At 35.9% G+C, this 13,081-nt stretch overlaps 1 protein-coding gene across 1 annotated transcript in view; it reads left to right on the forward strand.

Annotated features, from left to right (window-relative positions):
• LOC134741509 (uncharacterized) overlaps window positions 1-10,200 on the forward strand; it is a 36,377-nt gene extending 26,177 nt beyond the window's left edge. Inside the window, exons 7-9 of the mRNA XM_063674312.1 lie at window positions 175-544; window positions 1,065-1,256; window positions 5,080-10,200. Of these exons, the coding sequence (XP_063530382.1) occupies window positions 175-544; window positions 1,065-1,256; window positions 5,080-5,216 (699 nt within the window). The 3' untranslated portion in view covers window positions 5,217-10,200. The remainder of the gene's footprint in view (window positions 1-174; window positions 545-1,064; window positions 1,257-5,079) is intronic.
• The last annotated feature ends 2,881 nt before the right edge of the window (window positions 10,201-13,081 follow it).

The raw sequence follows: 13,081 nt of genomic DNA on the forward strand, positions 1-13,081 counted from the left end.
AACATTTGATAAGAGTTTAATATAACTTGTTGTAGTCTTGTACCATTCTGGATCTCCTTTCAAAAGTACAATCAAGATTGGCTGGCTAAATTATAATCGGTATCCCACGTATGCTAAACATTATAGTAATACTGTGCCACGCACTAGCTTATAAAGTTTTTTATTTTATTTCAGACAGCTGACGAAGATGCCTTACAAATGAAAACTTTTAAGAAATTTGAGCCTGAAGAGGAGAAAAAGAAAGGCTGCTTAAGAAAGTTCATAGATTTAATGGACTTAGATTTACTGAAAGACTGGTCGTTTTTGAACCTTTTACTGGGGCTCTCGCTGTTTTGGAGCGGGGAGCTGCAATTTAGAATGTTGACGCCTTTCTTTATCAGAGATTTGGGCTACAACATGGAGGATACTGCGTTTTGCCTGTCTATGACCGCCATCACAGATATTTTGGTGCGATTAATATTGCCCCCTATTTTTGACAGAACGACTATATCCAAGAAAATGATATTTTTCGTATCGGCTTTCTTTTTGGCGGCTACGAGATCAGGTTAGTAATATGCATATATAATAATTTATGGCCAGACTCGGTAAATTCAATGGCTTTAGGTAATGGCTTCGGGCAATGGATGGCACATCTGTGTTTCTGTTTGTTTTGCTCGAGTTGATGAGGGTACTTGGTGTCCCTTTCTCAGATTACCGAATGCTACCAGTGAAAAGGAAAAGGAACAATATTTTCTTCTTTAATTCGCTTCCCACTGACGTGATATCGAGGCAGGATAAAAAATCTTTTCTAAATTTACAACTTCAAGGTCGTTTTTTGGCTGGCAAATCAAGATCCCGCGGGATTTGAAAGGTCAAAGTAATAATAATAAAAAAAACATTGTCGAGTTGTTTATACAATGTCAGAAACCTCTCGAGTCCCAGGTTAATAATAACCTCGTGTATGAAATTGCGTGTGCGATATCACATCTGTAGGACTTAAAAGGTAACTTTTCGCGGGACTCGACGGATTAAAAGAGAAAATGCTAAGGGGATATTTTTTTGACGCTCACGTTTTATGTGTGCAGTGCTCGCGGAGCAGAGGGAATGGGTGCCGCTGATGATCTGGCTGTCCATCTGCGGGTTCTTCCGCGGCATGTGCCTCAGCAACTTCACGCTCACCATCTCCGAGTACTGCCCGCTCGAGAAGCTGCCCGCCGCCTTCGGCCTGCACATGGTCGGCAAGGGCGTCTTCGTCGTCATCATTGGACCTATTATTGGTGAGTCGGCGGATATTATTGCCGTCATTACTCAGAAATTTATATTTTATAGGGTTCCGTACCCGAAGGGTAAAAACGGGACTTAAGACTCCGCTGTCGGTCCGTCTGCCACCAGGCTGTATCTCATGAACCGTGATAGCTAGACAGTTGAAATTTTCACAGAATATGTATTTCTGTTGCCGCTATAACAACAAATACTAAAAACAGAATAAAACAAATATTAAAGTGCGGCTCCCATACAACAAACGTGATTTTTTTGCCGTTTTTTGCGTAATGGTAGGGAACCCTTCATGCGCGAGGCCGACTCGCACTTGGCCGGTTTTTTTATTATCATTATTTTGTTTCTCCATTTTGGATTTCGCGGGCCTATAAATCCCGGTCTTTTGATAAGCTTGCGTGGGGGATACAGATCCAACACGTGGAGGCCCCTTGGAGAGCTTTAATGTCATGTAGAACGCCTGCTGGAACCCGTTCACAGGCGCAACAATATACACCCATGAACCGGTCGCAGCAGGCATTGGGACAAACGCTCTTACACAAATGGCAACACATCGTGACGTTATGCGTCACTGTGTCACTTTGCTTAGTAGCCGCTTTGCTTAGAAGCCGTTCCGATGTATGGAAAACAAGATACTGATAATCTGATGAAGAATCTGATAATCAGTTGGCCCCTTTAGTGCCAGTTGCACCATCCGCACTAGACAGTCTGATCAGCGTCACCTGGTGCGCCGCGGCGGTTTATTATGAAACTTTCCAAACCTAACTCTCATAGGGTCGGTTGCACCAAACAAACCGTCTGTCACCGTTATAGAGTTCGCTAAATTCGTATGGGAATTTTTATAGTTCTCTGCTGAGTGATGACAGTGATGTTGATCAGTCTGTCAAATGTGGTTGGTGCAACCGGCCCTAAATCTGTAATTTTGACATGTATTAGTAACAAATGGATAAAACATAATTTAAATAATTAAGACTAGAGATAAGGGGGTAAAGATGATATTTCACCTGTCCAATTTATTTGTCCAATGTGTATTTGCGTCTCACATTTTGCTTAGTGAGAGAGTGAGACGCGATGCACATTGGACAAAGAAATCGGACAGGTGAATTACCGACCTAAGAAAGAAACGTGCTCCCTAGTTTAATACCCGAACCAGATGGCGCTGTATTCCTATATATTTTGTGGTCACTGAACGGGGTTAGCAGGTCGAAATAATTAGCAGATGGCGCCAGTATAGCTTGCCCTGTCAATCCCTAGAATTGTGTCAAATTTTTGTTTTTTTAATGCCCTGGATGCCAGCCCTGTAAGCCAAATCTCATAGAAAAGGGGCAAGCTATGATGGCACCATCTCTGCAAACCTTTGACGACACGAATTTATTGTCTTAGTCTTGACACATTGTACACAATAGGCTAGATGACAATTTTTTATTAATGGTATCAATCAATCAGGTTTGTTTTTGTGATCTAATATCTATATGGGACCCACGGCAGCATTAAATCGATACAAAATTCAAAAATGTCAGTCATAGTCCGACAGTCGTACTTCACTCGCGAAATGCTTCTAACACAACGATAAGTGAACGTCATGCCAAGGTATGGAAAATAAGTCAAATTGCGATTTTGTCGGTGAAATATTGCGTTTATGCATATTAGTTGCCATACAATCTATCTTTTGGATAAAATGTACTGAATCGAATGGTACCCTTTATTGGGAACTAAAAGAAAACTTTAAATTTTGAAACTTAGGTCCTGTATTTTTTTATCATTTCCATATATTATTTTAATATCCACATTATTGCGATAAATTGCTCATCTGCTATCTATTTTACTAGATTTTGTTATAAAATTCAACATGTGTCATCATCCCTATTAATTGATCTTTGATATCGGGTGAACTTTCCGGTCTGGACCGGTGGAGTGGAAAAAAATACTCATAAGAGCTCAACTTTAAGCGGTATCGATACTATAATCGCAGGCGCTGAAGATATAGACAGTAAAAGTATTAAGCCATAAAAGGCTAGCCAATTTAGTTGGGACCTTGAGACCTAATCACAATACCACATGAATGGCTTCTCAAGATAACGTGAATATACTCGTAGCTATCTCACAAAGAGTTAGAGTAGAAAATATAAACATTTTATACATAGCAAAGATAGATATAACTCCGTAATAGATGTATACAGTCTAAGGAAAAAACGTGCCTCGAAAATCAAGAAAATTTGATTATCGTTCGGAGGGCGCTACTAGCTTTGGCTTACTGTCGTATAGATGGCGTTGACGGTTTCGTTTGTTATTTAACAATTTTAACGCATATCAGTGAAAGAACATGGGTCAAAATCATAAAAATAATTAATGCAAATAAAAAAAATCATTTATCCATATTTAAATACATTTTATCGTATTTTTATAAATATTTATTTTTAGTTTTAAAGTGTGTCGACAGATGGCAGTGAATTTACTGGGGTTACAAAATTTACTATGACAGTACCGCTCTAGTATAAGTTACTCTATGTACATAGATAGTTATAAAGTATGTCAAGCCATTTCCGTCAGTAGAAAAAAGCGGCAAATTTAAAAAGTAGGCGTCGAGGGTTGTCGTCCCATAGATAATTTGAATTTCGCGCCTTTTTCTACTGACAAAGTTGTTTGACCGACTTTACTTCGTTTTTATAGCATTAGAAAAAGGGTAAACTATCTTGACGTGTCTTCTAATTAAAAACTCTATTGAAAAATAAGTCACGCAAATATGTAACAATTATATAACATATAATTATCATCATTTATCATGTATCGTGTTTGGTATAGGTACACCAAACACGATACATAATTGTGAGTGACATTATAATTATAAAATAAAATTTACACACTTGGTTTCATGTAATAGTAAAATAAAATTAAAACGTTTTTCAATAAATAAACACGTCAAGAATGATATGATTGATTCCTTATTTAATGAAAAATATACAATATACATTTTTATGGATAACGTTTGTTATAGCTATGAAACCATTTAAATTGAGGACGAATTACTGAAGTCCTCACTCATTTGCATTTTTTTTAATTCATCCAAATTATAAATTTGGTTGTCTGTGACTGAGCCGATAAAAAGTTTGGACCATGGTGATTAACTTGTTTTTTTTAAATGTTAGTCCTGATGTCATTGTTTAGTCATATAATACGGTGTTGCAAAGTAATCCAAACTTCGAATAAATTTAAAAGTGGAAAAATTACTGCCTTGGGTGAGACTTGAACTCACGGCCTCTGGATCTGGATCTGGATCTGGATGGTGAGTTCAAGTCTCACCCAAGGCAGTAATTTTTCCACTTTTAAATTTATTCTAAGCTTAATAGCGTCGATCGCAGACGTTTCTGCTTGTTAAAAATTAATCCAAACTTCTTTCTTTACCTACATTGTATTGTTTAGTTCTCGGTTTGCAATACTCTTAAATAAATTGACCAATTATCAATTAAAGCATGACTTAGTCAATTTAAAAGAATTGCAATATTTTCTTGACTTGTGGTACAATGTCATTTTACTTTTCCTCTTAGAGCCGAGCTGATGATGACATAATTGTAAGGCGGTTTTCCTTTTTCCAAGAAGCGCTGCCATTATTTATAGACTATTCGTCTCGTAACTGAGACCCATAATTATCGATTAGCAAAGTGGACACTGGACAGTAAAGGGAAATAAGTAATAATAAGCGGAAGAGGCTTTGAAAATTCTACTCAATTACAAGAAATCTTCAAATAAGGTTACCGTTTTTTCAGATTTCTTATGATTTTACTCGTTTACGAATCATCTTCAACGGTCGTTTCGTTTCTTGTGCAGGTTTCGTCCGCGACTACTCGGGCAGTTTCTCGCTGTGCATCCACGTGCAGAACGCGCTGATCATGTCGTGCGTGGTGGTGTGGGGCGTGGAGTACGCGCTGGTCTTCACGCGCCGCCGCAACGTCGTGCAGATCTAGCGTAGCGCGTGTACCGTGCGTCCCCCTCTACCGTCTGCCGTCTGCTCCCTCACCCCCGAGGGCATGACTCGCACGCACCGAGCGTGCGCGGTGTGCCACGGCACCGAGTACCGCGTACCGTGCACCGTGCACGCTGACGCCGACCGCCATACATTGGTCAAAAGTTGTTTCGTGGCCGAGGCGTCGTAGTTTATGGGTGAATTTTATTGTAAAAAATAATTAAGGACCGTAATTAGTCTTATGTGAATTGATCACATTGATATACGAAAATTAAGCAGTTTTTATTTGTTACATGCGTGTAAGTGTGTTCGCGTATGCCGTAAATTTACATGTGTATAAAATAAGTACAATAAAATACAATACAGTACAATTTATAGGGTTAATTTTTTTAACACAATGGAATCAATTAACGTTAGACTAATAACAATCCTTAACTGCTTACATTTTTTATTAATTTTCCCTTATGCGGTCGTTATGACTATTATACTGTACTTATACATAAATGTCTGGGCGACGTGGACATATTTTTAATCTAATTTAAGCGAATGAAGTTTCCTTTTAGCCGATCATGACTTTTCCAATATTTTGATATTATTTTCCTGCCTAGTTTAAAGACGTTCAACCGCGACAACAGTATGTTTCGGTCGATACCAATTAATCGGTATAATCTATGATAATATATTTATGTTTTGACCATTTCTTAATTATATCAAATTGTGCTACTCGTAGCTTCTCTAGCAGAATGACAAAGCGATTTACTGTTTTAGCGTTAAGATTTTTTGTTATGCCGATACTTTGTAATTTAGTTTTTAAGTGTTGTTTACGGTGCTAGATTTCAGACAAATACTGTAATAAGTAAATACTTAGTATTTGTTGGGGACCATACAGTCGTATATAGGTACCGGAACGAGGATAGACTTGCCAAAAGAATCATTTTACCATAAATTTAGATTATTATTAAATAAATTAGATCTTATTGGCCCTAGAAATACTAAACCACGTTTATCATTGTATGGTATCAGTTCGGTGTAAATTATAGTTTGGGTCTTGTTTAGAATGTGATCAAGCTTTTAACTTTAAACGGGTCTGTATGGATATGGTTGTTTTAATAGATCAGTGTTATTTTTTAATAGAAATAACACATACCCTAAAACGGTACCCAGCTAAAACAGAAACAATACAATAAAACCATAGTGCCTAGTGGTTATTTAGCACTTCTCGGATCACCAAAAACTTAATAATAATTGTTTGGCGAACATAAGAACTCAAATTCACCATGACAGCCTATTTTTATTTCGATTATGATCGCTGCACGCAGTACTGTAACTGTAATTATATTGACTTGATTTGTATGTGTCTGAAAACTTGTTCCTTCCTTATTATTCTATTACTTTCCAGTTTCCAGTAAATAGAAGATGTCTTATTTTAAAACTGACGCGTGATCGTGTGAAGAATGTAACATAATAGAATTCGGAACTTGACATATTTTTATATGTGACTTTTTCATGTAGCATACAGTTTCGGTTATCACTTTGTCAGTAAGGTCAGTTCCAATATTTATATAAATATTTTAGCAAAAAATTACTTGTGAAGTGGTTCTAACTTATGTTACATTTTTATGACTGTTTGGTCGGTCGATCAAGCTTTTCTAAAGCTCCATTTAGACGGATCAACAACTTGCATGTGATTATCGTCACATTGCGGTATTTGATCGATCGACTGAATTCATTGTACGCTGCAGGAAGCAGTGTATCGAATATTGCATGCATGTCTAAATGGGGCTTTAGCTTCGAAGCCGATTTCTATCAGAGTCCAGTTATAACTTATAATACAGATAGACATAGATCTCTTTGACATGCATTAATGGTCACAAATTTATTGACAAATCCAGTGAACTTATCATGACATTCATGAACAAGGAACAGAACTTTGGTACGGAGGACATAATTTTTATAGTTTAACATAGAAAGATTTAAATTCGCGTTTTAAGATTTACGTTATTACTTTACAGATAACGATGACTCTTAATTTGGGATAAGCACATAAAAATTAAATTTAAAATGTGTTTAAATGAAGACTTAAGACCTCTCTTTGTTCCATTATTGTATACATGTACGACAATTATGTAACTCGCACCAAACTTTCGCTCCGTTTTCATAACACGATATCATCCATACAGTGTTGGGCATAAAGTAATTTAATTACTAATTAACAATTGCAATTACAATTAGTAATGTTTTTTTTTTAAATTACATGTAAAAAGTAATTACGCATTTAATTAACAATTGCAATTGCAAAATGTAATGGTTAATTAAATTTTTAATTACATTTTGAAATTAAATTTTGTAATTAATTACTTTACCCAATTACGATTACTTTTATTGAACTGTGTACAATTGCAAACAATTTAATTACATGGAATTAAATTAGTAATTAAATTACACAAATAATTAATTACGTCCAACACTGATAAGCAACACATTGTAAGTAATGTTGTAAGCTTATAACTGATATCGGAGCCAATTTCTTACATTAGGTAGTATTAATAAACTTCGTTGTGTAACTATTACTCTATTACACTGTAGGGAGTGAAGGGCTAGCAAACATACCGTCATGTTGTTACTATGTTGACAGCGTCATTCACACTAAATACGTAAATAATGTTTCACAACATGATCTTGTGCTAGCCATTCATGCGTGACTACATGAATTTAAACCTCTTTAGATATTTTTGTAATAATCATATTTTTAGATGGCTGTTTGTACTTTTGAAGGATTTTTTTAGGTGTGTAAAGTCAGAAAATATGTACTTCATTGAATAGTGAGACTTGATATCAAAGACGCTATTAAATTATTAGCAGTAGCGCATTTATTGTATCGTATTATGGAACCTGAATTTATTATATTGAAGCAGATTATACACTAATATACTTCTATACTGACTGAGAGCAGTGAAATTTACTCTCACCTATTAAAATATAATTTAGTCTGACATAAAAATGTACTTAGTAAACTTAAATAAAACAAAGGTATTTAGGGAGTTGCAAGTTGTTGGGTCAGGCCGTCGTCTTAGCCATATATGACCACACATAAATAATTAAGCTTAGAGTGCTCACTCATAGATAAAAATCCATTTAAAATATTTTTTAAGCGAGCTTTGCGAAAACTTATTTGAGATAAGAAAAATGCGGACAAAAAGGTGGTAGGTGTTTAACAATCAATGGTGGTTTAGTTGGTGTCAAATGACTTACGTTCCTTTTTATAACTATTTAATGAAAGATGTCTTTACATGGGATTAATGACTTTTCTTGACTTCATACGGATAGAAAATGGGGCGAAAAGGATCACAGATAAAACGTAGCAATAACGACGGTCTAACTGTTGTATGTACAGCGTTAAATCCATTGCTGTATTATGTTTAAGTATATAATGTTTTGTTAACTTTTACTCATGTAATAGAGATAATTGAGCTTGTCTTCCAAATTTCCTTAAACACTGTCTGTGTTTATACTTTTAATTTAAGCGTTTACTGTGTAATATATATCGTGAATATACAGTTCTTACTCCAAAGGCTTAATGCGTTCGTAAAAATGAATTTAATAAATCATTTTTCTATATACAAGAACCTGACAAATCGGTCTCGGACGAATCAATTCGAATAAAGTACTTATGTACCTGTGTATTTCATAAATATCGTAAATACCGGCTATATTTTGCAACACGGTGTAATTCTAATAGAAATAAGTACTTATTAAAGCAAATTATACTAAGAAGTGCCATTATGTAATTTAAACGTACATCTTTCTATTGAAAATATATATGTGCCAAATTGAATGGGACGCTTTTACATGATCGTGTTTCATGTTGTGTATGTGTGCGTTACTCTATAATTGGGCATTTCTTGATTACTTATCCACTGATATTGGTATGTGTGGAACCTAGCTACATATCTTACCATGATCAATGCTGATAGATTGATTAGGGGAATCGGTAGACATCGCTAGGAAGATGATGATCAATAAAAAAAAAACACAATATACCAAATCTCTTCACTGGCGATAGCGTTTAGAACACATGTACATCAAAATAAAACATGTAAGTGGATTTTGATTTTTTTTATGAAAATCCAAATTGTTTGATTGTTTTCGAGCTAACCACCCAAGCCCTCCAACCAAGCCATGACATATAGTTTTGGAAGAAGTAATAAAATAACGTTTTATCGGACCCGCAACTCCGGAACGGTATTCGAGGACGAAACAGGGATTAACGCTAAGAGAAATATTGCAATTGCCACCTTTGAAGGGAGGTGATTTTACCTAGGGTCCGTTGCGTTGTGCCGGATCATTTCTACAGTTTGGTCACACTCCTATCGTCGGTGACCTTTCATTCGGTTCCATTCATTACATGTACCGTTCTGGATATGTCGCATTCGGCGCTACGTTACGTGTAATGTAACCTTTAAGCCGGTTCCTGACGGGTGTAATATCGTGTAATGTAACAGGAATTCTGCGTGTGGACGGCTCTACGAGCATTACATTATAATGCTCGTGCCGGATCCATCGGCTGTCGGTTTTTAGCGCGAACAAAAGGCGCTCGCAGTGTTACATGTTTACATTAGTTACATTACACGTTACACCCATCTGGACATCGTAAAATTGTGTTGACTATGAATGTTTGTTTAATCGTTATTTGAACAATAACCTTTGTTATGTGATGTGATGGTTTTTAACAATGACGTTAAAAAAATTATATTATTTAAACGATGATTTGCTCTCCGAAGGAAAGGGGCAATAAGCAAAGAACACACCTACTCTTAATGCGTTATTTTTCCTTTGAGCGGCAATTCATTTTATGTTGTATGACTTGTATGTTGTTAGTTAATTTTTATTTTAGTTTTCATCTGTAACATGAAAATTTATAGCAAATATTATATTATAGGAAAAAAACATACAAAAAGACAACGGAATAAAATTATATCAGGTTACCCAAATATTTTGTTTTATTTTTGTATGGTTACTGTGCTGTTAGTGGTAAGTAATCGACCTACACAACATAAACATGGTATCTGTTGAAGGTTTGAGGCGAATAGAACTTGATTTTTACTTTCGCAACACATCGGACCAAGTAAGTAATAACAAATGTTGTCAGTCTTTTGAAAAAAAAATGTAGTCCCATTGACTGACTGGCTCTGGCTAATGAAATATATGAGTAGAAAACGACGGCAAGAAAAAAAAAACAGCGTATTCCACCTCGTGTATATAAATAAGGGGGCGTTCAAATATTACAATGAGGGCTAACGCGTATGAATTCGCCGCTAGGGGCGCTAGTGTAGATGGTGGTCTTTTCCATAGTTCGAAATGTCAAATGTAACTTGTCACTTCAATGACTGACAGCTGTTCTTTAGTCTTTTGGACCACCATCAACAGAGGCGCCAACTGGTGAGCAAAGAAACGATAACCCTCATTCAATTTTCTAAGATTTCTGATCCCCCCTCCCTCAAAAAATTTTTTGACTGTCTTGTTAAGTCAAGTTAAGTAGGAGGTTTGACTCCTCCCACTTGTAACATCATACGTTGCTCTACCTATCATGATACCGTTTTCAAGTTCATATTCTCTCATTTTACTTTCTTTCATATTTCATTCGGGGGCCTTAAAATTTACCAGAAGTACATACCTACTTACTTACTACTTATCATTGGAGCGAAACTAAGACCTAATTAATATACTTTCTAAGGCTACTGTCCCCGCGCGATATTATATTTCAAACGGCAGCGTGGAAAGTGAGGAAGTGGCGATGCGATATAGGAACGGATTAAGTAGCTTTATTTTATTGGTTTCCCGCTAGTCTACGGTTCATGGTTCGCTAACTAAATTCTGGTAACTTGACACCTACAAACTATCAAATGGGATAACTGGGGAGTAAAATTATACAGCAAATTTTCACTGTGAACTAGTAGCTACCTAGTTGAAAAATTAAGATTGGTAGGTCGGTAGGTAGTTAAAGATCGAGGAATTTGAAGAATTTTGGAAGATTGTAAACAGTACAGTGCTACAAGCTACAAGTTTCAGCGGCATTCATTATTGGCATTATTACCCTTGGATAAATGTTACCCCAGCCCTCTGTCCCCAGTTACCCCAGAATGATTGTAAAATTATCAAAGAAATAAATTAGGTAAACTAGATTATTTTCCCGAATAACGAGGCTGGGTTTTATTTTTATAATTTACTTTGGATTTGTAAGCGCGTATGTTTATTTCTTTGGCGCAGCATACAATCCAAAAATGTCTACAGATTTTTACGAATGATTGATTAATATTTAGTTACAAATTAAACCACAGAAAAACTAATAGATTAAACATAACTTACATAACAAAAAAAATTGTGTGGTTTTAGAAAACCACGATGCAAGTGAAACTTTTTTTCGAATTGTAGGCATTTCTGATATTTCTCGAAAAATTATATATTTTAGTACCTAAATATTATGTAAAGTAAAGTAAGTATAGTTGGTTAAGCAAATGTTGTCAGTATAAAAAGGCGCAAAATTCAAATTTTCTATGGGACGATATCCCTTCGCGCCTACATTTTTTTTTAAATTTGCCGCCTTTTTCTACTGACAAGATTTGCGTGACCAACTATATTTTTATTGCATGTCAATTTGGTATACAAACATATTAACTAATAAGAGCACCTACCAAGTAGGTTGAATCCACCGCTTGCAGCTTCTGACTCTATAATATAGAGTCTACGAGTATATACATTTTCTTTGCAATAATTAGGCATCACAATTAGCTAGCTCTGTACACAGTTCGCTCCAGAAATTCTTTAAATTAACAGATAAGTAATGATGTCATGATTCGGGTCCAGCTTGTAGCTGAAAAATTTCATAGGGCTTATCTCTTGTATAAGCAGGTACCTCCATGCGCTCTAGTTCCTCTTCCTCCCACGTGCCTTTAGCGGAACGGATTTAAATATGTAGGAAGTCATGGCTTATGAGTTAGGAACGAGTGTGGAAAATTAAAATTATTAAAATTGCAAAAATTGTATACCAATGAAGACATTAAGTTAAAACTAAGGTGAAGACTAGTAAAATGCTATGTACAATCTATACTTTATTATGGGTGTTGAAACATGAACCTTAAATAAAATAATGGAGAAGAAAATAGAGACCTTCGAATGTGGCTGTACAGGCGTATGCTAAGAGTATCATGGACCGCAAGAATAACGAACATAGAGATCCTAAAAAGAATGAAGAAGAAAAAGGAAGTACTAGCCACAGTTGAGCGGAGAAAGATTGCATATTTTGGACATATGTGACGTTTTCAACCAAAAGGTACCACATTGTCGCTTGTTGATAAGGTGATTTCTAATTGAAGCTATATGGAAATAGCGCCTTACTGACAAGCGACAATAAGTACCCTTTTGGTTGAAAATAGCACATATACATAGACATGGGAAGTTATAATAGACGGAAACATAGAGGGAAAACGGAGAAGGGGAAGAAGGAGGATGAACTGGCTCGATAACATCAAAAAATGGACAAACATCAAGGACGCGGCCACGCTAACAAGACTGGCCAAGAGTAGAAAAAACTTTGCAAAGGTGGCCAACGACGCCCGCTAGGGCATGGTAGCAGAAGAAGAAGTTTAAATGTTGCATAATATTTGTTTACGGATTTAACTATCTACATAGTCGAAGTATTTCCTCATAGTTTATACTCAATACTCATAATAAGTAAAACTACTCCAAACTGCCTCAGCGTCATCGATGGACGCGTAAACAACTTGCCAATGAACTTATATCTACATAGTGTTAAGGTTACCTTCTTTATTACTACACATTCCGATAAAAACCATATCACAATTAATT

The sequence above is a fragment of the Cydia strobilella genome, chromosome 5 (assembly GCF_947568885.1).
Source record: "Cydia strobilella chromosome 5, ilCydStro3.1, whole genome shotgun sequence".
In the NCBI taxonomy this organism is placed as follows: domain Eukaryota; kingdom Metazoa; phylum Arthropoda; class Insecta; order Lepidoptera; family Tortricidae; genus Cydia; species Cydia strobilella.